The sequence below is a fragment of the Kryptolebias marmoratus genome, linkage group LG7 (assembly GCF_001649575.2).
Source record: "Kryptolebias marmoratus isolate JLee-2015 linkage group LG7, ASM164957v2, whole genome shotgun sequence".
Classification (NCBI taxonomy): Eukaryota; Metazoa; Chordata; class Actinopteri; order Cyprinodontiformes; family Rivulidae; genus Kryptolebias; species Kryptolebias marmoratus.
This window is the reverse complement of record NC_051436.1, coordinates 4,947,768-4,975,066: the sequence shown is the minus strand read 5'-3', so window position 1 is coordinate 4,975,066 and position 27,299 is coordinate 4,947,768. Positions and strand designations below refer to the sequence as shown.

The following is a 27,299-nucleotide window of genomic DNA, read 5'->3' as shown; positions in this document are numbered from 1 at the left end:
AAAGCTGCTTCTCCTCGTTTGGTTCTGGTTCTGGGGATGCAGAGCAGTCCAGAACCAGAAGATCTGAGGGGTCTAGACGGTTGGTACAGCGATAACAGATCTTTAATGTATTGTGGTGCTAAACCGTTCAGTGATTTATAAACTAACAACAGTAGAGGAAATGCAGAGACACTTAGTGTAGTATGATGATACATGTCTATCCTCTGTATCAACTCATTCTCTGGGATCAGTCTGTCTTGACTTTCTGGGCAGGGCAACCAATCAGGCGTTAAGTAATGACAGTAACCATTAAAATTACATTATTATGCACTGCAATATTGTAATAAAAAACCAAATAATTACAGGTTTTGATAGTAAATATTATATATATATATTTATTCTTTTATTGATTTTTGGCACTTTGGGTCATTAATTGTCATTAATTCTGCTTTAAATCTTCTATTTCAGCTCCGGTAAATGCAGAAGGTTTCGGGTCCTCAGCACAAACTGAGACCAGCATCACTCTGCAGTGGAACAAAGTGAACAACACCAACTTTGTCCTTCAATTTAACGACACAGAGACAAACATCAGTGCACCAGATGGAGCCGGAGCAGTAACTCACACAGTCTCGTCTCTCACTGCTGGAACTAAATACACCTTCACGCTCTTCTCTGTGTTTGAGAACATCAGAAGCAGCGGAGTCAGCATCACTGCAGCTACTGGTAAGATGTCCCACTTCAGTAAAATGAAGTTAAACTGTCATCATTGTTTTTACATTCAGTGAAAATTAGAGAAATACGTTTTATTGCAGCTAACTGCAGTTTGGGCAACAGTTCAAACTTTATTTTATTTCTTACTCTGTGTTTTCATGTACTGAGTTGTTTGACTTTTGCTTTAATTATATGTTATAAACATTTTTTTCTTGTTTCTTTAAAGTTCTGATGTAATTTTTATGTTTTATGTAATAATGTCAATGTGGAATTTAAACAGTTTGTGAATAATAATAATAATAATTTAACAACATATTCTTATTTTCATGTAAAAACACATCATCTTTCTGAAACGTCTCTGACCTGCAACCAAAGGACCACGTAAGTAAATACAGGATCACATCTGATCACATTCAGTTATAATTACCTGCTCCGTCTTCATATTTCTTGTTTTGTAATTATTTTTTATTTAAAACATTTACAATTTTGATTGTTCCTCTAGAAGATCTGTACATAATTATCCTCATATAAAAAGTAAAAAATATTATTTTAACTATAAATTAAATGTTCATAGTAACTGAATTTCTTTAGACACTAAAATATATGGTTAAGTTGTAGCCATGTATGTGTTAGTAAGTGTAATTTTTACATTAGTTTTGTGTTATATACTAAATTATTATAACAATGATATTAGAAAAAGTACCCATTAATAAGTTAAAAATGCATAATGATAGTTTTTTTAATACTTGTGATGTAATTATCTTGACACTGATATGTTACATTGTGGTGTTTTTTACTGAAATATGTTGTGTTTTCATCAACAGACTTTGTTTTTGGTATAAACGTGCGATTAGAGTCTCTGACCAGACTGTCAGAAACAGAGTTAGAAGATGCCGTTGCAGAGGTGAGTCTATCTTCTGCTTCAGCTCATGTTTTGGGTAAATGTATAAAGTACTCTAACTTTTAACCTGAATTAAGTATAAGTTCATATTCAGTACTAACACTGTATGTGTGTATGTTGCTTTTTTTTTTAATCCAGTTGTTCAGAAAGTATGGTGTGCCACCGGAGGTTTCCATCTCTGTTCGCTCTGTTAAACCCTGAGACCAGCGGAGGAAGCTGAAGGTTAAAATGGAGAAGTTTCTTTTGAAAATATGAAGTTTTCTTTTGTTTAAAACAGAGATAATCAAAACTTGTTTTGTCAAACTGCTTTATTCTTTATTTAATCTCTTTTTTTCTTATACATAAGGTTCAGGACCACACTCTTGGTCATGAAATATTAACTCAGGGGTTTTCAGGTGATCTTGAGAATGTAAAAAACTGTCGCTAATATCAAATTTTCACAATTACTTGTAATCAATAACATATATAGATGATTAAAAAGTAGGACTCCTTGAAGGAATGCACTGCATGCCAAAGTTTTTAAACAAGCACTTCATGTATGTGTTGGAAACTGTGATTAAAAAAATAGTCTAACTTGTGAATTCATGTCTGTCTTTTGCTTTGTATTAGTATGAGCATAGCAAATTTATCAAGAAATGTACTCATTTGTGGGGACTGATTACAAACACGTGATGAATTTCACTATATTTAGCAAATACCTTAGTTTAATTATTGATCACCGCAATTATAAGGTCAACTGCTGTGTCTGGTAATAATTAACACTCTTGTTTGCAAAGACCTTTCAGTATAATTTGTGTTCAATCCTTGCTTAAAGCAAATCGATGTTAAAGGGGATTATTATTGCTGAATTGAAAATCTAATCATGTCCTGTGTCATATTTTATCAACTGAACTAAAATTGATTTTTTTGTTCGTTTTTAAAGAAAAAGGTCTTTCCATTTTTTTTCCCTCATTCGTTAACAAGCTCTCGATTTACCGGTCGATCTACGTTCCTACCCTCATCTACGGTCACGAGCTTTGGGTAGTGACCGAAAGAATGAGATCGCGAGTTTCCTCCGCAGGGTGTCTGGGCTCTCCCTTAGAGATCGGGTGAGAAGCTCGGTCATCCGGGAGGGACTCAGAGTAGAGCCGCTGCTCCTCCACGTCAAGGAGGAGCCAGCTGAGGTGGCTCGGGCCATCTGGTGAGGACGCCTCCTGGACGCCTCCTGGACGCCTCCCTGGTGACGTCCCACCGGGAGGAGGCCCAGAGGGAGACCCAGGACACGCTGGAGGGACTGGGAACGCCTTGAGATTCCCCCGGAGGAGCTGGCCCAAGTGGCTGGGGAGAGGGAAGTCTGGGTCTCCCTGCTTAGGCTGCTGCCCCCGCGACCCGACCCCGGATAAGAGGAAGAAGATGGATGGATGGATGGATGGATGGATGGATGGATGGATGGATGGATGGATGGATGGAGGTCTTTGCTGTTTCACTGCAGCAGGAAGGCTCATAATGAGTTATTAAACACCTAAAACATTTAACATGTTTCTCAACAGGCAAGGTTTGATTAGGTCTCCAGGATGATGTGGAAAAGGTCTGGAAGTTGTCAGTAAATGGCATGAGCTGTGCATGTTGTTGAGCACGGCATCATTTAATGCACAACCCTGGTGCAAATATATACAGCAGAAGGAGCAATACAGCATTCAGTTTGGCGGAGCAACTTTTAAAAAATATAGGAACGTGTAAACTTATTTTATTCTTTTTAAATAAAGTTTTTGAAGATGATGAAACAGTCAGTTTCATCCTTGTTGCCCAGGATGATTACAGTGGTGTCCTGGTCTTGGAGGGCCACCATTGTGCATGTTTTAGGTGTTTCTCTGCTTTAACTCACCTGATTTGAATGACTGAGTTGATTAACAAGCTTCTGCAGAACCTAAAGAGCAGGGAAACAACAAAAACACACAGGATAGTGGTCCTCCAGGACCAGGACTAGACACCACTGAGTTAAAAGACTAATGCTAAAAAAAGGGAAAGTTAAAACAGGAAATGCTTTACAAAACAAATTAGTTTCAGCACTTTATCCAGACTTTACTCCTCCCATCCTAGAACAATATGCAAAAGAAAAAGGAAAAAAAAAAATCCCACAGGGAGTGGTAAGAGCTACACAGAGAGGACTTTGGCTTCACAATCACAATGCCAGTATTTGCCTTTCGCTCCTGCCGAGGTCATCTTTCACATTCCGGGACCAGGTAGGAGCAGAACTAAATAAAAGCTGAGCATGTTTCAGCCTTTTAGCAGAACAAAATGTTTAAACATTGGTGTAATGTTAGCCTGTTGTCTTGTGCTGCGTAGCAATTAATGTAGAGGGGATGAAAACATGAAGTAGTTCACACTGAGGTATAAAATGTATCTTGTAATAAACATTTTCTGGGTTTTGTATTACACTGGAGGGAAAAGAGGAAGTGTGTTAGTGATTCAGTTCACAAGCTTTTCTCAGCCCGTGTTTCAAATTAAACTGAGACAGAGAGGAAACGCCTGGGTCATGTGACCCTGCAGGTGGACTTTGGTCAATGGAGATGTGTGAATTGTTACTAGCTAATGATCATATAAGTCTGGATATATAAAAAGAGCTTCTATTAATGTGTTAGATGTTTTTTGCATTTTTGAAAATGAGTAGAATGGTAATTTAAACAAATAAAAATCTGAAAAGTGTGATGCATTCAGCCTCCTTCACTCTGATACCTCTCACTATAACCCAGAGCGACCAGATGCCTTCAAAAGTCCTCATTTTAGGGTCCATCTGTGTGTAACTTCATCTCAATATAAATACAACTGTTCTGTGAAGACCTCAGAGGTTTGTTACAGAACACTAGTGATCAAAACAGCATCATGAAGACCAAGGCTTTTGTGAGAGGCTACAAAAGACTTGAGACTGGGGTGAAGGTTGACCTTCCAGCAGGACAACGACCCGAATAATCCAGCCAGAACTTCAACAGAACGGTTCAGATCAAAGCATATTCATAAATTAGACCAGACCTAAATCCAACTAAGACATCGGCTAGACTTGAAAGTCCCACTAAGACATCGGTTCACAGACGCTCTCCATCCAATCTGACTCAGCTTAAGATATTTTGCAAAAAAGAGTAACTACAGCAAAAGGTGGTTCTATAAAGTATTGACTCATTAGGGCTGAATACAAATGCATGCCACACTTTTCAGAGTTTTATTTGTAAAATAATTTCAAAACACACATTTTTTTTCCCTCCACTTCCTTTTTGTGCACTACCGTGTGTTGGTCTGTCACATAAAATCCCAGTGAAATACTGGTGAAAATTTGGTGCTTGTAAAGTGCCATAGTGTGGACAGTTTCAAGGAGTGTGAATACTTTTTCAAAGCCCTGCATCATTCACACTGATGTTCCTCCTTTAGTTCTGAGGTCATGGCTTCCCCCAGCCTTCTCCTGTCAGAGGTGCAGTTCCAGTGCTGCATCTGTCAGGATGTTTTCTCCGAGCCTGTCTCCATCCCCTGCGGACACAGCTTCTGCTTCGGCTGCATCACATCCCACTGGGAGGACAAGCCCGGCATCAGCTGCCCCAAATGTCACAGGGTGTACAAAGTCCGCCCAGAGCTGTGTGAGAACTCCTTCGCCAAAGAGATCTCAGAGCAGATCCGAGCCAGAAGGCAGAACGGCGTGACAGGAAGGACCATCCGTTGTGAGGTGTGCGTGGGGCAGCAGAGTAAGGCCTTGAAGTCCTGCCTCGTGTGTCTGACCTCGTTCTGCGGGACCCACCTGGAGCCGCACCTGAGGGTCGCCACCCTGAAGATGCACAAGCTGATCGAGCCAGTGGCCATGCTGGAAAACAGGATGTGCAAGCAACACCGGAGGCTCCTGGAGCTGTTCTGCAGAAGCGACCAGAGGTGTGTTTGCGTGCTGTGCACCGAAACCGACCACCGCTTCCATGACACCGTCCCAGTGGAGAGAGAGAGCCACGAGAAGAAGGTGAGCCTTAAATCAGCCTCTGATGTGAACTCAGTCAGCGATTTATGGGCTCAACGTGGCTTTTTATTCTTTCCCTGGTGTTCAGGCTCAGATGAGAACGACTGTGGCCGAGGTTCAGCAGATGATCCACGACAGAGAGCAGAAGGTGGAGGAGCTCAAACTCAATGTTGAGCTTAGCAAGGTGAGCTGAACTTGGAACAATTTCATCTGAAGCTGCATGGAAACTGAGCCTCGGAAACAGCTTATAAATCAACCTGTTTGCAGTGTGTGAATTAAATATTTAAAAACAGAATCCAGTGCATAAGAGATATAATACTATTTAACCAACATTTCTTCTGTTTTTATCAAAGATTTGGTCAAATACTTTACAAAATTTTAGGAAAGCCCATGAAGGAAAATCAAATCCAAACATGCAGCGTAATTGGGAACAATCCAGTATGACTTTTGGTAGTACACAATCCAAAGGCCTAATCAAAATTTGAACAATTCTAAATTTCCCAGTATGGAAAAAAGGAATTTTTTTGCAAAACAAATGCAAAAACCCATCTCTTTTGAGCTCCTTTGTCCAGACAGACTTCATAGAAGAAACATCATTCAAAGGAAGTCACTATAAGTTAGTCTTCACATGACTGAGCTGGTATTTCTATATTTTTTATAATCACAGTTTAAAGTTTATCATTTTAAGGATTTTACAAGAAAAGAATTAAGGGTTTAATGATGTAACAAGCTCTAACTTTTGAGCTGTCTAAACCTTTGAAATTGTTTTCACAAACTTTAAATGTCATACAGTTGATACGTCAAGATGTAGGTATTTTTGTCTTCTTTCACCCAGTTTGTGTCTCACTACTGTAGGACTTTTACTGTAGGTTTTCTTCTTAAATCCTCCCTAAAATCAAAATGTGCAGTGTGCACATCCAAACCCTTATTGACTTTGACTGAATCTGAGCTCAAAATTTTGAGTGAAGGGTATTTTTAGTTTGTTGTATCTCTTACATAAAACACGGTGGACTGTCTGAGGCTCACGTTCTAGCCTAAGTTTCTTTCTGTCTGTCAGCTTTTATGCAGTTTATACATCAAACTGTAAGCATTTTGTCAGCTTAGATTATTACAAAGATAAGACCCAAAATACTAGAAGTAAGTTGATGTGTTTTTGCTAGTGGCTGCATCAATATTTCTTCAGATGTTTACATTCTTTTGTAAAACTATTATCACACTGTGACACCTTTCAGCCTTTCACGTCACTTCTTTCATTAAAAAGGTATAGCTTCCAATATTTTGACCTGCTTCTCTTTTTTTCAACACCCACAGGAAAGCTCTGCAAGGGACATAGAAAAAAGCACAGAGGTTTTCTCGGCTCTGTCCCGCATAATGGAGAAAGTCCGAGCCGAGCTGCTGGAGATGATCCGGAGGAAGCAGGCGGCAGCGGAGCAGAGAGCGGAGAGGCTCATCGAAGACCTGGAGCTGGAAATCACAGAGCTGCAGAGGCGAAGAAGTGAGCTGGAGCAGCTTTTTCACACAGAGGACCACCTGCATGTGGTGCAGGTAAGATGTTTACTGATGCCTGGATGAATCGTTGAGTGGCGGTATTACAGCAAGATGAAAACAAAAACATAAAAATACCCCAAAACAGATGTCTAAGAGCAGCGAACAGACAGCAGAGTAATGTAGAGTTTGATTACCGGTGCTTTTTTTGTTGATCTCCTTGGATTTAAGATCTCGTTTCTTCTCTTTGACTTCTTGACATCAGAGGTTTCCAGCTGTGAGCTCTCCTCCGTCTGTTAAAGCCTGCTCGGACATCTTCGTCCATTCAGACACCTGTTTGGGGTCCATAAGGAGAGCGGTGGACGACATTCGAGAGCTGCTTCAGTCAGAGCTGAAAAAACTCTCCATTCGAGGTCAGCTTCGTGAAAAATCACAACAAATAAATAACAGCTACTTTTTAATGACATCCTCATCAATACGGTTTGTGTAAATTTTAATTGTATGTATTTATAACCTTCCAGAGCATGAAAAGATCCAACAGTATGCAGGTACAACCAGTTTTTTACAACTTTCAACATCTTTCTTTAACCTTTTGTCCTGTTCTTGGTTAATTAGATTTCAATAAAGCATAATTTAGACTTCATATTATCGTAACAATAGGTAGCAGAGTAATGTAGAGTTTGTTTCTCAGTGCATTTTGTACAAAACAAGACTACATTAACATCAAAATCCATTTTGAGAAACTGGGAACCAAGAATCTGAGAAGTATGGGTTCAGAGGGTGCTGCAGCAGCCCCTGATGGATGTCCAAAACATCTAAATACATAGAAAATTAATTACAATATGAATTTAACATGGCTGTATATGTTTAAATTCCAAAAATATTTGATTATTTTGAGTTTTGTGAACCACCACTGTTATTGATTAACTGTTTTTTTTTTCATAATCATCTTAAAAATGGGCAGATTAGCATAAGGTCATGATTGCAATTTTATACATATTGTCTCTGACGAAGGACATTAAAATATATACATACTGCATATATTTAGTATTGTTATATTTTTCCATATAGCAGTCCCCAACTGAAACACATTCCCACACCTATGCTAGGAACTTAATATATTACTTCTTAGTGTTGTGGCAGCAATAAATGAATTTCCAGGCACTGTCAGATGAAATCACTCAAGCAGGTTTATTTATATAATGTGCACAGAATATAGAGAGCAGTTCTGAACAGGGAAGCTCCGAATCAAAGCTCTGGTTCTCCCAGTCAACACAGGTGCTTTTATTAAAGATATTGAAATACTGGACCAGAAGGAGGAGTTAGTCAGTCTGGTTCCCAAGGGAAGAAAATTCAACATCACTTCTATAAACAAGTTCATTCTGTGAGAACCCATGGGACTTAGAACAGAAGTCATAACATTATCAGGACTTATAAACAACAGGTGTTACCCTATAGTAAATTCTGCCATTACATTAGTAAATACCTAAATTGCATAATTTTATTTCATTTTTACTCCTAATTAAGTGTTATTGCTGACTGTGAAATAAAGAGATACCTAGAAAAGCTTTCATAGTCCAAAGAAATCATGATTTAGTTCAGTTTTTGGTGTTTTTCAGAAACCATAAGGTAAAAAAAAACATGACTTAGCTTCAGAAATTAAAGATTAACATATGTTCATATACAGTTACTATTTTTCTGTCTGCCAAGATGACGTTCAGCTTGACCCCAGGACCGCCAACCCCTGGCTCTTCCTGTCAGAGGACAGGAGGCAGGTGCGGGACGGAGATTTTGAACAAAGAGTGGAGGACGTACCGGAGCGTTTTGACAAAGCTCCATGTGTCCTTGCTGTCACGGTAAGAAATCCTAATTTAATTCACGTTGCTCAGTGATGATGCCTTTCTGTTTCCTCCTTTGAGAACCACATGATCACAGTTGACTTCTGCAGGGTTTCACCGCCGGCAGACACTACTGGGAGGTACATGTTGGAGACAAGACGGCGTGGGACATAGGTGTGGCTCGAGAGTCCATCAGCAGGAAAGGTTTGGTCACGCTGAGCCCGGAGGACGGTTACTGGGCCGTCTGTTTGAGGAAGGGAATCCAGTACCGGGCGTGTGCAGACCAGGCCAAGCTGCTGTGTCTGCCTCAGAGGCCGCAGGTCATCGGGGTGTTTTTGGATTACGAGGATGGGACGGTGTCCTTTTACGACGCGGAGGCCAAATCACACATCTACTCATTCACAGAGTTCAGCTTCACTGAGGCCATGTTTCCCTTTTTCAACCCGGACACGAATGAAAACGGTAACAACAAGTCACCGCTGACAGTCCGCCCTTTTAGTGAAGTCTACAGAGGCAGGGATTTAGATGATGTCACTATATGACGTAATGAAAGTTTCTCCCGTGGCTGTTGATTTATTTAACACTAGTAAACTTTTTCTAATCTCAAAGTCTTTCTTGGTATTAAATGTCTAACAGGAGCTTTTGCAAATGAACTGTTTTATTCTGAAAGCAATTATTCTACAGTGCAATAAATTATTTATGCAATCTCACATTCTGGTGTCGAAGCTTGATACTACTTTTATATTCTGTAGGACAAGAAAAATGCTTTATTTGTCTCTTAATGAGGATATCTGCATTACTATAGCAGAAAAGTGACATCACAAAAATAACTAATATAGATATAAAGTAGAATAGAGAGTACAATTATCATAACAATTCAAACTTGATATTGATACTAAGAAAAATACTTGAATATTGGCACCATTTTTTCTATGTTGAGGCAAAAAAAAAACTACTTTATTATTAATTCTGTAGAAAAAGTGTAAATATGCAAATATAAGAGAAATGTTAACCTATAGGAAATATACCAAAAATACAATTAATGATCAGTAATTCTGAAAAACGAATAATGGAAATGTAAACAGACATATATTGGACAAATTCTGACAGATATTGAACATTTTAAAGGTTTCCAGTTTATGTTTCTGTTCAGTTTTTACACATGGATGCTCCTGTTTTTGAATTCCCTGACCCCCACAGTAATCTTCAGTAATATCTGGTGCATCTATTGTATTACTGTTATTCTCATCACACACACACACACACACACCTGAGCTCTCTTGAAACACTGCACAGATCCCAGGTCTGCTTCTCTACAAAGATCTGTCCTCAGAGACCACAGCTTATCCACAGAGCTGACTTCAGAGCACATCTTCACGTTAAACACCCCGAAGCTTACTGATCAGATTAGCACAGAAATAGGATTAGCCTCGAGGCAGATGGAGCTCGGGGACAGACTTCATCACTCTGTCACTTTATTTTCATTACACACAAATACTGCACAGAAACCTATCTGCAGACCTTGATTTCAGTGATTTTAATGAGGTATCTGTCAAGACTTATTTGACAGGAGGATTAAAACTTCTAGGCTTCGGGGCAGGGACGCTCAAATCTAACAAGGCTAACGTGAAAATATTACACACCTTCTTACCAGAGTCTTTGGATGGCACCCAAACAAAGGTGAGTCAAAATATTTTACACTGCTGTCATGTTGTTTTTTTATGCTTTTCTATTGTATCGTAAACTGCACAGGAATGTAGACTGTAAAATGACGGTGGGCAATCCTGGTCCTGGAGGGCCACCATCCTGCATGTTTTCCTTGTTTCTCTGCTCCAACACACCTGATTCAGAGGTTAAATGACCTCCTCATGTTCTGCAGAAGCCTGTTAATCACCCATTGATTTAAATCAGGTGTGCTGGAGCAGAGAAACAAGTAAAACATACAGGATGGTGGCCCTCGAGGACCAGGACTGGACACCCCTGCTTTACAGGATGGATTTTATGTGTCAGTCAGAAACAGATTTCTTCAGCTGAGACTCTTGACTGAACCCAGATTCAGGCCCTGAGTTTGCAGTCCCCTAAATTTAAATCTGTTTCATTGGAATGAAAAAGATCAGGACATTACAAGTAACGATTCCTAAGCACAATGTTTTTCCATTGAGTTTCAAAATCCTTGCATGTCGCCCATGGTCCAGATTGGAGCGCTCTGATTGGCTGAGTCCATCATAGACAGGTGTGATGTCTCCAGTTGTGGACGAGACAGCCGGGGACCTCCCAGTCAGAGATGTGGGACTGATGAGGGCAGGGCTGATGCCAGCGGCCCCAGGTTTGTCTTCCCTGATAAACGTCACTGCCTGTACTGCATTAGTATGTACGCTTTTACCAACTTTGGTTAGTCGTGGATTTTATGTAATCAAAATTGTATAAAAATTCATTTTATTAGCAACAATAATCATCCTAACTTACATCTAAAACATGTAGATTGGAGTTATGATGTCAAGGTATACTTTATTTATTTTGTTTACACTTTCTTTTGTTTGACAAAAGCAGATTATTCTGTGTAGACCTTTAGAAATATTCAGACCACCAACATATTAATATTTTTGTCAGCAGATTTTTTTATTTCTTACTGCTTTGTAATTCAGTCTTTTTTCTTTGTAATTTTCTTGTTTTTACTAAAAAACATTAACAATTTTTGCTATTTATAATATTAATATGTTTAAAATCCAGTTTGTGATTCAAAAGCATTATGTTATAAAAGTATTTAGCCTTTGATTTTAGCCACTGAGCATAGATCATGCACAAAACTAATATTGGAGCCAAATTTTGGGGTTTTTTTGGAAAGATTTTAGACCTTGCTCTGTTAACTACTAAACATGTTTACTCAAAAATATTTAGAAATATTGCCAGTCATCTTGTTCAAAACCATTTTAATCACTCAAAATCATTAAAGATCAGATGTTTTCCTAAAAAAAAAAGAAATTAAACTAATGATTTGTTTTAAGGAGTACTGTAAAAATCAGATTTTTGCTTTTGTTCCAGATACTCTACGTGAGGGCAAGGCATTGAAGAAGCATCGTGCCATGAAAACAAAAGGTAGAACAATTCTGGACTTCAAATATTTGTAATTTAAGATTAAATCCTGCAGAAATTTTACAAAGTTAACAAAAGTTTAATCTTTTGGTTTGTGCGTTTCTGTCCCCAGCCGACCCTCAGCGGTTGTTTCGATTTCCCAGGGAGCACCTGGAGGACCTGTGCCTCCGACTGCAGGAGGAGAACAGCGTGCTCAGACATCACACTCGAACACAGGACCAGAGGCTGCGCAGGTAAACACGAGTCAGTGCAGATTCTGACATCTGAACAAAGATGGTGCATTCTTTTATAAAACACACATTTTGACCTCTTTTTCTATTTTTACTAGTGTAGAAAAGGTCTTAAAAACTCTTATTTAGGCTGAAAGATTTTATAGCAACTGGTCGATGGTGAAGAGAGACTCAGCATCACAACCACAAACTTTAAAGTATTTCACTGGAATTTTTTGTAATAAATCAACACAGAGTTGATTATAATTGTGGAGTGGTATGAATGAGACAAAGTATGTAATTTTTAATGAAATGGATTGCCCATTTTAACAGTAACTTCAGATGATGGCTCTTCTGGTGCCCACTGTGATCGGTTCAAACCCTCTGCTTCTTCCCAGGATGTCCACACGGCTGATGCGTCTTCGTCAGACCCGTCCTGGCTCCAGTGCTGTCAAGGAGAGGGACATGGAGGACACAGTGCAGGAGCTGGAGGCCCGGGTGGCGATGCTGGAGAGTCAGAAAGAAGTGCTGCAGAATAAACTCAGCTTAGCCAAGCAGCACATTGTGGACTTAGGGGCTCGCAGTCCTTACAAATACAGCAAAGGTGAGTTTGAGTTTTAAGCCAAAGCACATGGCTGCTGCTTAACCTTAACTCTTGGATTTTGAATTTCCATCCATCTGTTTCATGTTTTCAGGTAAAAATGTGGAGGGGGAGGCTGGGGTCAGGAGGGCTGCACAGACTGCTCCCCCACGCTACGGCGTCACATCGGAGGACACCAGGGCAGAGATGGAGAGATTGTACGTGGAAAGCACAGAAATACAGACTTTTATTCATGCAACATTTCCATCTGTCGTCTGGCACAGTTTGCAACACCCTTCATTGTCCTTGCATGTATGACGCTGCACCAAAATCCATACTTTTCTTCTCCTTGTTGTCACCACATCTGTCCCATCCAGCAGGTCCAGTTTGACAGACCAGGTGAGGATGACAGAACTTGAGCTGACGGCTCAGGCACTCAGAGACACGCTGAGAGAGAAAGAGGTGGAGGTGGAGGGAACGATTAGAGAGCTGAGGAAGCAGCAGGCTGACAGACACAGGTATGACTTGGCTTTAATGCTTACGCAACAGCTGGTGATCATTTACATTTTCACGATAGTGATCAAAAGACACTGTGTAGGCTTTATGCATTTTTGAGTTGTCAGACAAGTAGAGCTACTTTTACTCATTATCATATTTCCACTAAAACAGTGTCAAACCAAACAGCATCCAGCAATATTTTCATGCTCATTTGTTTATTTCTTTTTGCTAAGAAAAATGTTATAATTGTGCTTTTTTTTTTCAACTGTTGCCCAAACTTTAAAAAAGACTTAAACCAATGTATTTATCTGTCACTATAATATATTGATAATTGAAATAAAGTGTATTTTACGTTTGACAGAACGACTATCAGAGAGAATGTGGATCTAATCCGTCTACAAAAGCAGCTCTCAGAAAAAAGTGCAGCCCTCAGAGTCAGCCAAGAGAAGTTCAACGACCTGCAAGAGGTCAGACACAGTTCCTGTCGCCATATTTCTGTAATATTACAACAATTTCATATTCATACTACATACTTGCCTGTCTTTCCCTTCAGGCATACGAGAATCAGCTTGAGGAGGTAAAAATTTGCACGAACACATGAATTCTAAGGAACACTTCAGACTCTACCTGATTAATTACGACCGTGTCTTATATCCACCCCAGACTCAGAGGTCGCTGAAGGAAAGCCAAGGAGCTCTGCTGGAGAAAGTGGAGGAGTTGACTGAACAGCTGAAGCAGGAAAGACAGAAAGCTTTGACGCTGGACGGACAGCTTACCACCATGACTCTGTCTCTACAGACCCTCGACAAGGCAACACATCTACTGTTTATCTGGGTTTACAAACTCTCTAAAAAAGAGACAAGAACCCATGTGAAAGATAGAAGGACGAGATATATTATTGAAGCAGGGGGATGAGTTTAAATGGTGTCAGGTTTTTGTTTAAAAATCCTCTTTTTTTTCTTTTAGCTCCAAGAGAGGATATCAGATCTGGAAGGAGAGAGAGATCTGATTAAAGAAAATTATGACAGTCTACTGATAAGGTACGGTTTGAAAAAAATCAAGAAGAATTAAACAAATTCTGTCAAATTTGATTATGATTTAAGATGATGACATTCAAAAGCATCTTTCATTTATAAAATGTTAAGGTCTTTTACATGAATGTGACTTACTGTCACAATTTTAGATGAAAACGTAGAAATCTTTGTGTTATTTCTTCGTTTTTTAGTACTTTATCTGCCCAAAGCAACAATGACAACCAGGCTGAAAAGCTCAGGGATGTGGAGCAGAAGAAGGAGAAGCTGGTGGAAAACATCTTCAGTGAGGAAATTCAGAGACTGGAGGAAATGCTGCAAGCAGAGAGGGAGGAGAGGGGCAAGCTGGAGCTGGAGAAGGAGAAACTGAGACAGGAGAAGGAGACGCTTGAGGAGCAGAGGGGACGAGAGGAAGGTTAATGATTTCATTTTGTTTAAATCAGGGTTTTTATTACTTGACGAAACCACGTGGAGCCTCACACTGAAACGCAACTTTTCATCACATTCAGAGTCGTCTGTGTTGATGAAAGAGAGGCAGGAGCGCCTGGAACAAGAGGCAGTCCAGTACAAACAGCAGGTCTCGACTCTGCAGGACAGACTGAATGCTATTTCTAAGGTTGGAAAATAAAAAAAGATCTCATCCCGTTGTCTGTTATATCACATATTGTGACACATTTCTTCTCTGTTCCAGGAGTTCGACCTGAGCATTGAGGAGCTCAGCGAAACTCTTTTGCAGATCAAGGTTTGCACCTTTTTGTAAAGCTTTAACCAGACAGACCTAAAACGTTATCCCATAAACCTGATGCGTTGCCCCTCCTCCAACCGCAGGCCTTCAGGATGCAGCAGGAGAGCAGGGAGGACCTGCGCTTCCTTGTGGCCGACGGGAAGGTGGAAGATTCAACCCGTGAGCTCATAAATATCCAGGCTTCTTATGCCGAAACTGCGCTCGAGCTACAGAAAACCAGAAACCTCCTGCTGCTGGAGCACAAAATTACCAAAGACCTGCAGGTACACACACATTTTCAGTGCATGCATTGTCCTGCGCACAGGCTTTCTATCCAACAAACCTCAAATTTAAGATGACAATCCAACACAACTCCCAGTATTTGAGCTCAGAGTAAAATTATTACATCACCTTTGTCTGATTGCAACACATTAGGATCATCTTGGTGCAATTTTGAGATGTAAGATGGTTCTTTAAACCACTGAATTTCCATCTGTTCAGTGACTCTGCAGCCTGTTGTGGAGTCTTTGCAGTTACATATCTGACAGAATCATCTGCATACATTTAATGAGCATATTTACAACATTAAGTTATATCATTATTATACAAGTAAAAGTGCAATAGTATTAAAATTCATCTTTGTGGAACTCACATTTTGCAATTTTAAAAAGTTGGCATTAACCTTTATATGTAACTCAAACAAAATCTGACTTTAGCTCATTTCTTTCTCTAAAAATGTCTAAAAAAGTTATTTTTCTCCCTAAGGAAGAGTTAAATACAGTCAACCAGAAGATGGAAAGAGACAAGGAAGAGAGCAGGAGGAGAATGGCAGAGAAAGACAAACTTCTAGCTAAAAGAGCTCTTCAGATCAACACTTTACAAGGTATGTTTATATCTGTGGTGATTGTTGTATCGAGACAACCCAATATAAAACTGACAGGGTGGCTCACAGAACCTCTACATCTGTATGTGTCTAAAGCTCAGTTAAAAGAGTTGGCGTATAGCCCCAGAAACTACAAACGAACCATACCGATACAGTACACCTGGCCAGCAGGAGACCAGGAAGTGGTCCAGCCCATCGAGGATGATCTGTGTTTCTCTCAGCTAAAGACTGGAGAGTCACTGTTGGAGATCCACCTAAAGGTAAAAACATGATCCTAAATAACTCTAATAAGTTTACCCAGAGAACTGATGTTGGTTTTGTACCTCCAGGCTGCCACCTTCACCCCCACAGGGCTCTGCATCATGAGTAACATCCATCCAGGAGCGGACAAAAATGAAAATATCGTGACCTTCTGCACCTACTGCCTGTTGGACTTTGAGATGCACTCTACTCCCCTCGTGTCAGGAAGTCAACCGAACTACGGCTTTACATCACGCTACGCCCTGACAGCCCGCGATCTGGGCAGGCTGGGAGGTCAAGGGTCAAGAGTGCGAGTGGAGCTCCACCAGGCATTAGGGGGAGTCCGGTTTGTCACCCATGGAAGTGGACACATGTCCCTCATGGGCGCCATGGAGAGGAGAGGAGAGCGAATCGGTGGAGGTGTCAATATCACTGGTGAGAAGTTGATCTGATGTTCAACTCACATCTTCCTGGTGTTTCATATTCTCCACTTGTTTAAAAAAAAAACACAGATGTCTTTCAAATAATAAATTTCTTCTTTTGTAGGTCATGAGGGTGAAATTATTGGTGTTGTGGATTTCTGGGTGCGCCTGTTCCCTCCTGCAGAACCCATTGGTACCGTGACAGAGAACGGAGCTGAAAGGAGAACAGTAACTCAGAGGAGTCCAGTTCAGACTCTGCTGGGCTGGCAAGACACCGTTCATGAGGTAAAACACAAAAACACAAACTATAATACCATTATAAGATCTTTACTGGAGGTAATAGAGGTAATATGATGGGTGCTTCTGGTTTAGGTGTGACCAAATTACAAAAAAAATGGAACAAATGCCAAATTTCTCTGTACTCTTTTCAACAAATTAAGATTATCTTTACTAATGAAGTTATTGTGCAATGCAGTGGTATTTTCACAAGATTTATAAGATTATGATCATAAGAAAAACCACTGAACCAAGATTTTAGCCATATCTTTGGAGCTGTGGCATGAATATAGATCTATTTGTGTCTATAAATAGCAAAAAGCATTATACCACAAACCATGTCAAATTAAATAACACATCTAATTTGAAACTATATAATATTTTTTTCTTGTTCGTGGCAGGAGTTGCATGATTATGGTAGTGGGATCCCCAATGAGCTGGTGGTGATGCTGGAGCGCTGTGTGGGACTGAACGCTCGCTGGCCGGGACTACTTCCTGACGCCTACCTGACGTACAGGTTGTACGACCTGCCACCTCACACCTCGCAAACCGTCCAGTGTGCAGCCGATCCGGTGTTCAACGACGTCACCAGCTACCCTCTGGCAGTTGCACCCGATGTGCTGAACTACTTCAGGTTAGCTTCAGGTTTGAAGTTCTATTTAAAGAGTGATCTTATCGAGTTTCCTGTTCTTGCTAACACCTTTCAGGTATGTTTTCCTCAGGTCCAGCAGTCTGTGGGTGTATGTTTTTGATGACAGCGATGATCAGATACCACCAGCCTACCTGGCCAAGACTCCAATCCCTCTGCGAGCTTTGGCCACAGGCAGAGAGATCAGAGGTGAGCATGTGACAAAACTAACACTGATTTTCTCATTATAACAGATTTAAATGTATAATTCAGAGCCGCATCAGTCAACTGGATATTTTTCCTGTGCCCCGTCAGGTGATTATGTCCTGAGGGATCCAGCTGGTGGACCTCGGGGGATGGTCAGAGTCATGCTGAAATGGAAGTACCCCTTTCAGCCGCCGGTGGATGCTCTGCAGGGGAGACAGGAGAGGGGAGTGGAGGAGCAGGGCAGAGCGATGAGAAGCTCTCAGAGGGAGGAGAGAAGAAGAGAAGAAGGATCACATAGACCCATAGCAAAGCCAAGAGTGAAGGTGTTTATTCATTCTGTCGGATCAAAACATTTCGATCCTACTGTACGTGGAGTGAGTCATGCCTGCACATTCAAATCTACTTCCTGTTTCCTGAACAGACTCGACAACTTGATGGCAGAGAGACCAAATCTGTGCAGAAAGAGACAAAAGGCTGGGTAAGGTTTCACGCTGATTTACAACTGAAAACAGGTTGTTAGTACACGTTTTTTTTACAGCTACATGCTGTATTTGTCTGCTTACAGCCTCAGCCTGCACTTGTAAAACAGCAAAGCTCACAGGACGTACGATCAGAGCACGTCACCTCTGTGAAACCTCTGGATACTCGTCTGTCAGCAGACAGGAGGAGATCCAGCAGGAGGTCAACAGAAGTGTGTCAGAGAACACCTCACCGGACGCTGAAGCCAAGACAGAAAACACTCTCTCACAAGTAAGATACAGCTCATTTATGCAAACAAAATCCTTCTAATCTAAAAATGTAAGTTTTGCATAGAAAAATTGTATGTTTTCAGGGCTAACTACTACAAAAATGTTAGAATTTAGTCTCGTAAAACCTTAATTTGGGTTAAATATAAAAGGTTTGTATTATACTATCTGTTCTTTATAGGTATATCCAGGGGTTTAAATTAAAAATGTTGTCCACCAGCCATAGTGGCTGACATAGTGGTATTTCGCTTTTATCTAAATAACATTCGGGTTGAATGTTATTTAGATCATTAATTATCCAACAACAACAAGTTAATTTACCAACAAGTTTTTAACTGAACAACAAGTCCTGTGAATTTGGAGACATTTGTTCTTTTTTTGCAAAAGTTACCAGGGGGGAACCAAATATTTCAGCCGTCTGAAATAATCGGTTCCCCCTCTAAAACACAGGACAAAAATAATTTACCAAAAAGTCCTTAACTGTGTTTATTCCTCTCATCATGGACAACAATGTCAAGAGGACAAATAACACCTTTTCTGTTTAAATTGCCAACCCGCCACAGTGGCGTGTGTGTTGATCAAATTCACCCGCCACTTCAAATATTTACCCGCATTTGGCCGGTGGCGGGTATATCCATCATTTTTATATCTGCTATAATGTTTTTTTTATATAATTGAAGATAAATCTTATAAATTATCATGAAAATACACTTACTTCTGTTTAAGGTCTTCAGTATCCAGACTATCACTCACCACAGCGTCAAGGGGAAATTCTGTCAGTGATGCTGGGATTCAGGTCAGATCACTCAGTTTCAGTCCTTTCCAGTTGAACACAAGGCTGTTCATAAATATTCTGTGTAATTTAGGCTAAAAAGGCACCAACTTTGGGTTCAAATGTCTTGTATTTTTGTCAGGATGTTCCCTCCGTGGATCAGGTGTCCGTGTTTGAAGCAGGGGAAGAAGAAGAAAAGAGGAGTGAGAGTGGTAACGATTCACACACATTTGCCAGATTTACCTCCAGTTTCTTTCTGTGATTTAAAGTCATGATCTACATTTCTTTAAATATGCAAAAAGAAAGATGTAAAATCTAAAACTCCAACTTAAAGCAATTAAACTGTCCTTAAATAGATATTTCAGATCTCTTGAAGTGTGGTTCTGTGGAAATGTTATGAACAGTTAGCATCTTACATGGTTATTCTGGCAGAAATAAATTGCAGAAAATGATCCATGCTGCAAAGAAAACAATAAAGCTGCTGCCACTATGGTTTGATCTTGCAAATATCCATTTATATTTATATAACAAGAAGTGGATAGTGGTCTATAGGTATGCAAAATAGTGTTTGCATGATAGATTAGAGTTGTCTTAAGATGACAGTAATATACTTTGGTTTTGGTCTCACCTCGACCATTAGCTTGTCAGTCCCTTTTTCTCCAAACTGAGATCATTAAAAAAATCAGTCTACAACAGGTAAGATATGAAATGTTCACAACTTTTCCACAAAACCCCACTTTAAACAACTGGAACGCTTGCTTTAACTTTAAAATTATTCTCTTATCTTCTTCAGAAGACAGTGAAGCCCCTGAATCTTCAGAGTCCACACAAAGCGACGTTATTATCATACCTCCAAAGCGAAGAATTAAGAAGGTACAAACTTCATGTGAATGAAAGTGGAACAAATTATAAACGGCGAGCTGAAACTGTGACATAACAGACATAAATGTCACTGTTCATTTTGGTTGGTTGTTTTTTTTAGGGAGACAAGCTAAGAGTGGAAATTCTGTCCCTGACGTTTGAACCATCCTCCCACGTGGCGTTGGACCAGTCGGTGCAGCGTGTATACGTGGAATATCGGCTGCTGGGCGTTCCTATGGAGACGACAGAAACACCTATGTCCCTTCGTAAGCCACTGGAAGGCGAGGAGATTCACTACAACTTCACACGAGGTGAGACTTAGTGAATGTCTGTTTTTAAAGTGTATTTCAGAGATCCTGATTTTGTTTGTCCTTCTCAGTGATTTATGTGGACGGCTCACAGTCAGCTCCTCTCAGACAGTATCTGTACACCATGTTGGAGGGCACGGACCCAAACCAGGGCAGGTAGGGTCATCCACATCTCTGACGATTCACACCAGGCAGAGTAAATGAGTTTGTCCATCTTATTACGTCTGTGGTCTAATTCACAGAATGTGTCCATGTTGGTGTGTTTGTTGCGGCAGGTTAAAGTTCACGGTAGTCAGCGAGCCGATTGACGACGATGAAGAGTGTGTGGACGTCGGACATGCTTTCCTGGACCTACAGGAACTGCTGCTCACAGGAAATGATGTCAACGAACAACAAATTGAAAGTAGGTGTTGTATCTGGGGAATTTAGTGGGGAAAACTTTAGATTGTGCCATATTTTAATTGAAAAATAATAAAAACAACGCTAGTAATAATTAAAGGCCTCGCATGTCTTCAAGGAATGCACATCATCCGTCGCTTATCATTGCAGAGTTTTAAACTAACATAATCTAATTTTTAAATATGATGCCGTTTTATCTAGTTTTGGTCAAATCTTGGCAATAACATTAAGTGGAATCACATGCAATATCTTAAGCTTTTGTCCAATCTGTTAGTGTTTGGACAATGTGTTGGACATTAGTCTCAGCTACTACCACACCAACTTGTAGCGCCATATCTGTAAAACTGACTGCGCGATACATGTTTCTTTTGTTTGTTGTCTAAGGTGGATTTGCTGTTGAATTGGGGTGACTCCAAAATGTAATTGTTTGTAGATGATTACATTTTATCAAACTCAGTCAACTGGTTTATGAGATATTTTGCTAACAGACAGACAGGGTTGACTCGTAAAGTTTTAAACAAAGCTCTTGCACAATCTGTAGCACTCAGAGAATGTGTTGGGGATGAGTCTCAGCCATTACCACATCAACTTTAAGCTCAGTATCTGTAAAACTGACAGAGGTATAACCATTTTTGTGTTTGGTCAATTAGCTGTGGCCAATCATGCTCATTCATTAATTAGTTGTAGATGCACATCTCACTATTACTTTCTGAAAGTTTCATTAACACACATAGATACACAATAAAAATGCATGTGTGTAAAATTGTTGATATAGGTTAAAAAAAGGTTTCACAGCCTATTAGACTTGAGACAATGTTTCTATAAAGATGTCTTGTTTTTCTCCAGTCGTGAGTGTGGATGAAGACCAGGAGGTGATAGGACATCTGAAGGTGTCACTGGAAGCAGCTAAAGCCCTGACTGGGATATACAAGGAGTTTCACCGAAAAGATGGTAGAAAAACAGAGGAAAGGACAGGAGAGGAAGAGGAAGAGGAAAAAGGAAAACTTGAGAAGAAGAAGAAAACAGATCATATACAAGTGCTAGATTATGATGATGACAGTGTTTTCTATTAAACATAAAAATATGTGAATCAACTTTAAACAAACATGTTTGTATCCTTTAAATATTATGAAAAGCCAATAAATAGTTATTATAAAAAGTAAAATGTGACAGTTTTATTATTTTTGCATCTGTATCTTTCATCCAAAATAAATCGAAAAAGAAATAGTTCAAAGGGTAATTTTTCTGCAGTTTCTTTTATCTTAATGTAACTACAATCTTGAAAAAACAGTTGTGATGCTGCATAAAATGTAAATAAAATCAGAAAGCAATATTTTGCAGACAAATTTAAACGTATATTTTACAAAAAAAAAACCCATCTACTGTTAAAATTGAGAAAGTTATTCTGCTTATTAGTTGTCATGGTTACAAAACTGATTGACACGTTTTCAAGCCTCTGAACTTGTAACATATTCAATGTACTCAGTAAATATCAGTGTAACAGTAATACCTATTGAACTGAACATGCTGCCTAATTTCTTCACCGCGCCACAATTTTTATTTTTAGTGTTTTATTATAAGTCCCACAGCAAAATCAAATAAAAATATAGGTGAAAACTGGATTTAAAACAAAATGTCTATAAGGAAATTTATTTTTTAAGTGGCCTTGCAGAACGGAAACAAATTTTCCGACACTCTTTAAACGCCTCTTAAAATCAACGTCACCTGCGTTTTTTAAGCTAACGGCAGTTGTAGCATTTATGCTAACCGTATTAAGTTAAATAACAGCCTTTTTTTGTTTGTTTTGTTTTTGTCTGTTTTTATGCCTCCAACAAACAAACAAACAAAAAAAGTGAAACCCGGAGCCACTTAACAAAATTGTTGTGAGTTTTTATCCACAGATTAAAAACTTTCATATGCCTTTCCGCCTATGGCTAACGTTAGCTGAAGTGGTTCAAAGAAACGTTAGTTTTCAGACCGCTGCTAATTTGAGTTGAAAGTTTAAACTGTAAAATTAGGAATTTCTCCTTTAAAGTAAAGCAATGGTAAGTATATTTGGCTTCGTATAAGTAACCTAACCATTTTGTTTCATTGCCCGTTTGAGTTGTTTTACGTGTAAAGTGATTTGTCACATATTTTATGACGATTAACAAAAATAAAAACGCCGACCAATGATTGATTTATTTGACAGAAGGACACAGTGAAGACCGTGAACCATCAGCAGGTCTGCCAGCTGCTCCACAACAAGTTTGTGATGGTGCTGGGTGACTCCAGTGAGTTCAATTTGCCTCCTTTTTAAATTATGGTTAAACTTGTTTTTATTCTGAGTTTGTCTTGATCCTTGTATAGTTGTATTTCCCTCTCAGTTCAGCGGTCTGTATACAAGGACCTCGTTGTGTTGCTACAAAAGGACAAATACCTATCCCTAAAACAACTAAAGAGCAAGGAAAGTACAAACATATATCAAAGAAACTCATACATTTAGACCAATAAATGTGCTTATTGTTGTTGTTTTAAATTATCAGAACTAATGTCATTCTGGTGCGTTAACAATAAATGTTTCTTCTGCGTTTTTTGTTTGTGAATTTTATTCCTTTAGGGTGAGATGAGCTTCGAGCTGGACTGCCTGGTGGAAGGCGGCTGTCTGGGTACAATGAGCAATGGGACGGAGTACAGAGAGGTCCGGCAGTATCAGTCCAATCACCACCTGGTCCGCTTTTACTTTGTGACCCGCGTCTTCTCCCAGTACATGCAGAGCATCATGGAGGACATCCGTCACGGCTTGAAGCCAGACGTGGTCATTGTCAACTCCTGTGTTTGGGATATTTCAAGGTGGGTGGAAGGTAGAGGTGATTTTATTAGACATTGTCTAATTTTGGGGAGTCAATAAGGAGCCATCATTCATTGGCAATCATCTTTTACCTAATACATTTCTTTTTCACTTCACAAGTCTTAAATAGTCTTAGCCATTGTACATCCAGAGATATAAGGACTGCACAATATATCCAAATGTATATGCACATGCTCTCTGTCAGTGTTTCTGACCAATCCACTGCACTCTGATTTCCTGTGACGCCAACACCTGGTTTAGATCGTAGTGGTTGAGATACTAAATCAAACTGCTGTGTGACAAACAGCAAAGGAAAGCCAAACAAACACATTTAAAACGGCAGTGAGTCATAAAAAGATTAAACAATGGTGACTGTAACATGAGGGGACTTAAAAAACTGAAGACGCATCATATTTAAAACTATAAAATGTACAGTATAAATAAAACAAAAACATGAATTCTGAAACCTAAAAATTAGCAAAACCAAGACTCTGAAAGGAGAGGAAAAAGTTCAAATATATGGAAGTGAATTTGTTGTAGATGTACATCCAATGATTGCTTTCTGACCTCTTTATTAGAATCCTTCCAGTGTTCATTTGAGATTTTTGTTGCCAGACAAACAGACACAGGTAAAAACATTATCACCTGCTCTTTGGTAGCAGGGGATAATAGAGGTTGTCTGTCTTCACAGTACTTTTCACTGGTACTGGTCTGTCTAAAATACATAAAAAATATGCATTTAAAAAAGAAAAATCCATCTTTCTGCTGTCCAGCCTGATTCCAAATTCCAACTTTAAGTCTGATTTTTTCTTGATGAAATGTTACTGGTTCACTTTTATTAAAATCAAGTTTGATGTGTTCATGAATAATTTTGCTTTTTCATTTTTCTTTCCTAGATATAATTCGATTTGGACTGACAACTACAAGGAGAACCTTCATCAGTTCTTTAATGAGCTGAGAGGGGTCCTACCAGAGGAAACCCTGGTCATATGGAACCTCACCATGCCCTTAGGAGAGAGCATCAGAGGTGGCTTTCTGGTGCCTGAGGTAAATCATCCAAAGATAACTGTGTCAGAACTGGACCCATAATCGGGTCTCGTTGGTTCAGTGTTTTGTAGACAACAGAAAATCAGGTTGTCAGCAATCAATTTGTTTTTAGTATATTTTTGATGGAAATTAAAAGTTCTGACTCTGCCTCGTTGACCACAGATCGAGCACAAAGCTCCCCAGCTACGTTACGATGTGATCGAAGCCAACTTCTACAGCGGGACTCTGGCCGATGCCTATGACATGGATGTGCTGGACCTCCACTTTCAGTTCCGGTTCTCTCTGCAGCATCGTACGAAAGACGGAGTCCACTGGAATGCCATTGCCCACCGCAAGATAACCTCTGTTCTGATGGAGCACATCGCACAAGCCTGGGGAGTAATATTGCACCACCCGCTGACTGCTGATGGTGAGAGGAGATTTCAAAGTTTGATCAATCAGTAACATGACAGATTATTATTTCTCTTTAACTGTTTTCTTTTTTTTTTAACAAACTTTGCACGTTGCCTGTAATTATTTCCTTGCACCTCTGTTCCTTCTTACCTTTTTGTCCCCGACAGGGGTAAATTCCACCGGCTATGGAGATGACTTCTGTACCGATTCCCTCCCTTGTGGGTACTTGAGCTTTGAAGAAAACCCAGTGCCACAGCCACGTCGCCATGAAAATGCAGAAAATTTCAGACCTGCTGTCCAACCACAGCCTCTCCTGCCACCTCGCAGACATCACCATAAACAGAAACCGTCCAGAAACGGTAAGAGCTCAATCAGATCAACAGATAATCTGTTTTCACTACACGGTTAGTTTAAAAAATTATACCAAAATATTGTTTTAACTAAATATTTAGGTTAAAAATGGTATAAAATACATTTGGTACTTTGTATCTATGTGGGCCAGGTGGTATTATAATGTAACTTGTTACCCTGTACTTACAGACTACATATTTAAGTACCGGGTACATATTATATATTACTTCTATTATATATTATCCTTCTGTAGCCTGGCTTAACAACACCTGATGGCAGGTACTTCAGAGGTAGTTAAAATGATTAACTCTGTGTGAGCGTTTTGTGTGTCATTTGATGCTTTTACAGCTCAAAAAAAGTTAAAGGGATTTTTTTTTTCATTCCTAAGAACATCAAGTTTCATTGATGAATAGTGAAGATTATAAAAATATTAATGGGGAAAACATAATTGCCACAGTCAGGACAGTTAAAGAGGAATGTTGGAGAAAATAAATCAGTAGGTTTATACCTGTTGTTATTAGATCAGGGCAGAAAGATCCAACGCTTTTCACTCCACAGACAGTTATTTAACTCTGATACTGGCCCATAAAGTGCAATCAGATAAATACTGTATTATTATTAAAATTATTTGATATACAAAGGTACTAAGGAATAAAATCTAATAGCTATTTAATGGAAGTTTTAGCAAATCCAGCCAAATATAAAAACATATACAACCAATTCTACATCCTCAGCTTTATTTATGGTTCTGATAGTATTGTTCCTACAATCTGTTCTTAAATCTTAATGTAGTTTAACTGCTTAATTTTATTAAATAAGAAAATCAGCTTGTGATCATATTAAAGCTTCTCATATATTATACCAAGTTATTTAAAAGTCAGTTCTGGTCAAACAGGAGGATTTGACCAGAACTAGAACCCAAAGCTCTTGTATTTATTAGATTAAATGAAAATGTTCTTATTTAAACACCGTTTTGTGTTGAAATCTAGCAATTAAAATGTAATTAACACCTAAATTTAGTGTACTGACTGCCTTTTAAAATGACAGTGGTGTTTATTTAAAAGGTTGAAACCCTTGGAATTATAACCACATAAAATGTTCTGATTTATTTTTTTCTTTAGCTGAGGAAAAAAACTGAGAAATAAGTTAATGTAGTTTTTTTTGTTTTGTTTTGTTTTTTAAGTAATTTAGGCTGAAACTTAACTTCTGTTCAGCCTTTGTCTAACCAGAGTCAGGAAAATCTGGAAAAACGTTCAGTTCTACTAAACTGTTGATCTCACTTCATAAATCATCTCTTGTCTTTAAACAACCATGTTGGCTCTTGAGTTTACTAATCTAATTATCCTTGCAGGTTTCGACTACAGACCTCCTCACTACTTTGAGTTTAGTGAAGATTATCATCACTCCCATCCTCCTCCTTCTGATCACCTTGTGATGCGGAACCGTCACAGCAGACACCACTACGCCCCGTACACCCATCACAGACCAGTCCACTACCCCCACCACGGCTTTTACTGAAGAGGAGGTGGATTTACACGTTTCAGACACGATCACATTCCAGTTAGATGCAGGAGTACATTTTAGTTGTTTTGAATTTTTTCCTTCAGCACTTGGATTAAATTTTCAAGGTGCTTTTTAGTTAGGTTTTTTTTTTTTTGAAAGCTTTCATGTGCTGTATTCTAATTTGATAGTTTCACGACTATACTGTTTGAGTTTTAAAATTGTTGAAGTAAATTAGTCTGCCACAGCATGCCTTTAATTAAAAACTTCCTGTCCACACAGGTTGTCAGGCACGGTGACTGAACAAGGCCTAAACCTGCCTGTGGAACAACATTTTATAAATAGCTTGTTGTATGTTGTTTTAATGTTAAGATTACCAATAAAGTTTACCTCAAACTGCTTTAGTCATGTTTATCA

The 27,299-nt window shown here is 39.2% G+C and overlaps 4 protein-coding genes across 11 annotated transcripts in view; all 4 read left to right on the top strand.

The window, feature by feature from the left end:
- The window catches only part of LOC108242854, a 36,635-nt gene extending 34,463 nt beyond the window's left edge, over positions 1-2,172 (top strand). For all 3 annotated transcript variants that reach the window (XM_037976557.1, XM_037976558.1, XM_037976559.1), the window contains 4 exons: positions 448-702; positions 1,066-1,071; positions 1,515-1,594; positions 1,730-2,172. In XM_037976557.1, the coding sequence (XP_037832485.1) occupies positions 448-702; positions 1,066-1,071; positions 1,515-1,594; positions 1,730-1,792 (404 nt within the window). In that variant the 3' untranslated portion in view covers positions 1,793-2,172. The remainder of the gene's footprint in view (positions 1-447; positions 703-1,065; positions 1,072-1,514; positions 1,595-1,729) is intronic.
- Positions 2,173-3,473: 1,301 nt separating this feature from the next.
- Positions 3,474-9,594, top strand: btr33 (bloodthirsty-related gene family, member 33). The gene is made up of 8 exons (XM_017428012.3): positions 3,474-3,813; positions 4,994-5,564; positions 5,650-5,745; positions 6,873-7,106; positions 7,312-7,459; positions 7,568-7,594; positions 8,757-8,902; positions 8,995-9,594. The coding sequence occupies exons 1-8, from the start codon at positions 3,758-3,760 to the stop codon at positions 9,424-9,426; spliced, it is 1,710 nt and encodes a 569-aa protein (XP_017283501.2). The 5' UTR covers positions 3,474-3,757; the 3' UTR covers positions 9,427-9,594.
- Positions 9,595-9,858: 264 nt separating this feature from the next.
- Positions 9,859-21,937, top strand: rpgrip1 (RPGR interacting protein 1). 4 transcript variants are annotated; one of them, XM_025008499.2, is made up of 31 exons: positions 9,859-10,564; positions 11,080-11,210; positions 11,927-11,980; positions 12,090-12,210; positions 12,585-12,790; positions 12,882-12,984; positions 13,144-13,284; positions 13,626-13,731; positions 13,818-13,841; positions 13,928-14,074; positions 14,231-14,304; positions 14,490-14,710; positions 14,805-14,911; positions 14,987-15,037; positions 15,124-15,303; positions 15,785-15,902; positions 15,999-16,162; positions 16,232-16,577; positions 16,689-16,849; positions 17,242-17,474; positions 17,563-17,678; positions 17,784-17,998; positions 18,097-18,153; positions 18,241-18,425; positions 19,148-19,217; positions 19,336-19,396; positions 19,987-20,066; positions 20,176-20,365; positions 20,434-20,518; positions 20,638-20,765; positions 21,608-21,937. In XM_025008499.2, exons 2-31 carry the CDS (start codon positions 11,123-11,125, stop codon positions 21,832-21,834), a joined length of 4,059 nt encoding a protein of 1,352 aa, XP_024864267.1. In that variant the 5' UTR covers positions 9,859-10,564; positions 11,080-11,122; the 3' UTR covers positions 21,835-21,937. The 4 variants fall into 4 exon arrangements, with proteins under 4 accessions (XP_024864267.1, XP_024864266.1, XP_017283473.1 ...); XM_025008498.2 differs by having other exon boundaries at positions 19,336-19,405; positions 19,990-20,066; XM_017427984.3 differs by having other exon boundaries at positions 13,147-13,284; positions 19,336-19,405; positions 21,608-21,936.
- A 537-nt stretch (positions 21,938-22,474) lies between these two features.
- Positions 22,475-27,274, top strand: fam113 (family with sequence similarity 113). Of its 3 annotated transcripts, XM_017428018.3 has the most exons (9): positions 22,475-22,806; positions 22,953-23,034; positions 23,128-23,207; positions 23,361-23,593; positions 24,488-24,638; positions 24,801-25,047; positions 25,199-25,390; positions 26,734-26,907; positions 27,165-27,274. In XM_017428018.3, the coding sequence occupies exons 1-8, from the start codon at positions 22,804-22,806 to the stop codon at positions 26,898-26,900; spliced, it is 1,155 nt and encodes a 384-aa protein (XP_017283507.1). In that variant the 5' UTR covers positions 22,475-22,803; the 3' UTR covers positions 26,901-26,907; positions 27,165-27,274. The 3 variants fall into 3 exon arrangements, with proteins under 3 accessions (XP_017283507.1, XP_037832446.1, XP_017283509.1); XM_037976518.1 differs by having other exon boundaries at positions 26,734-27,206; XM_017428020.3 differs by lacking the exon at positions 22,475-22,806 and having other exon boundaries at positions 23,111-23,207; positions 26,734-27,206.
- Positions 27,275-27,299: the final 25 nt, after the last annotated feature.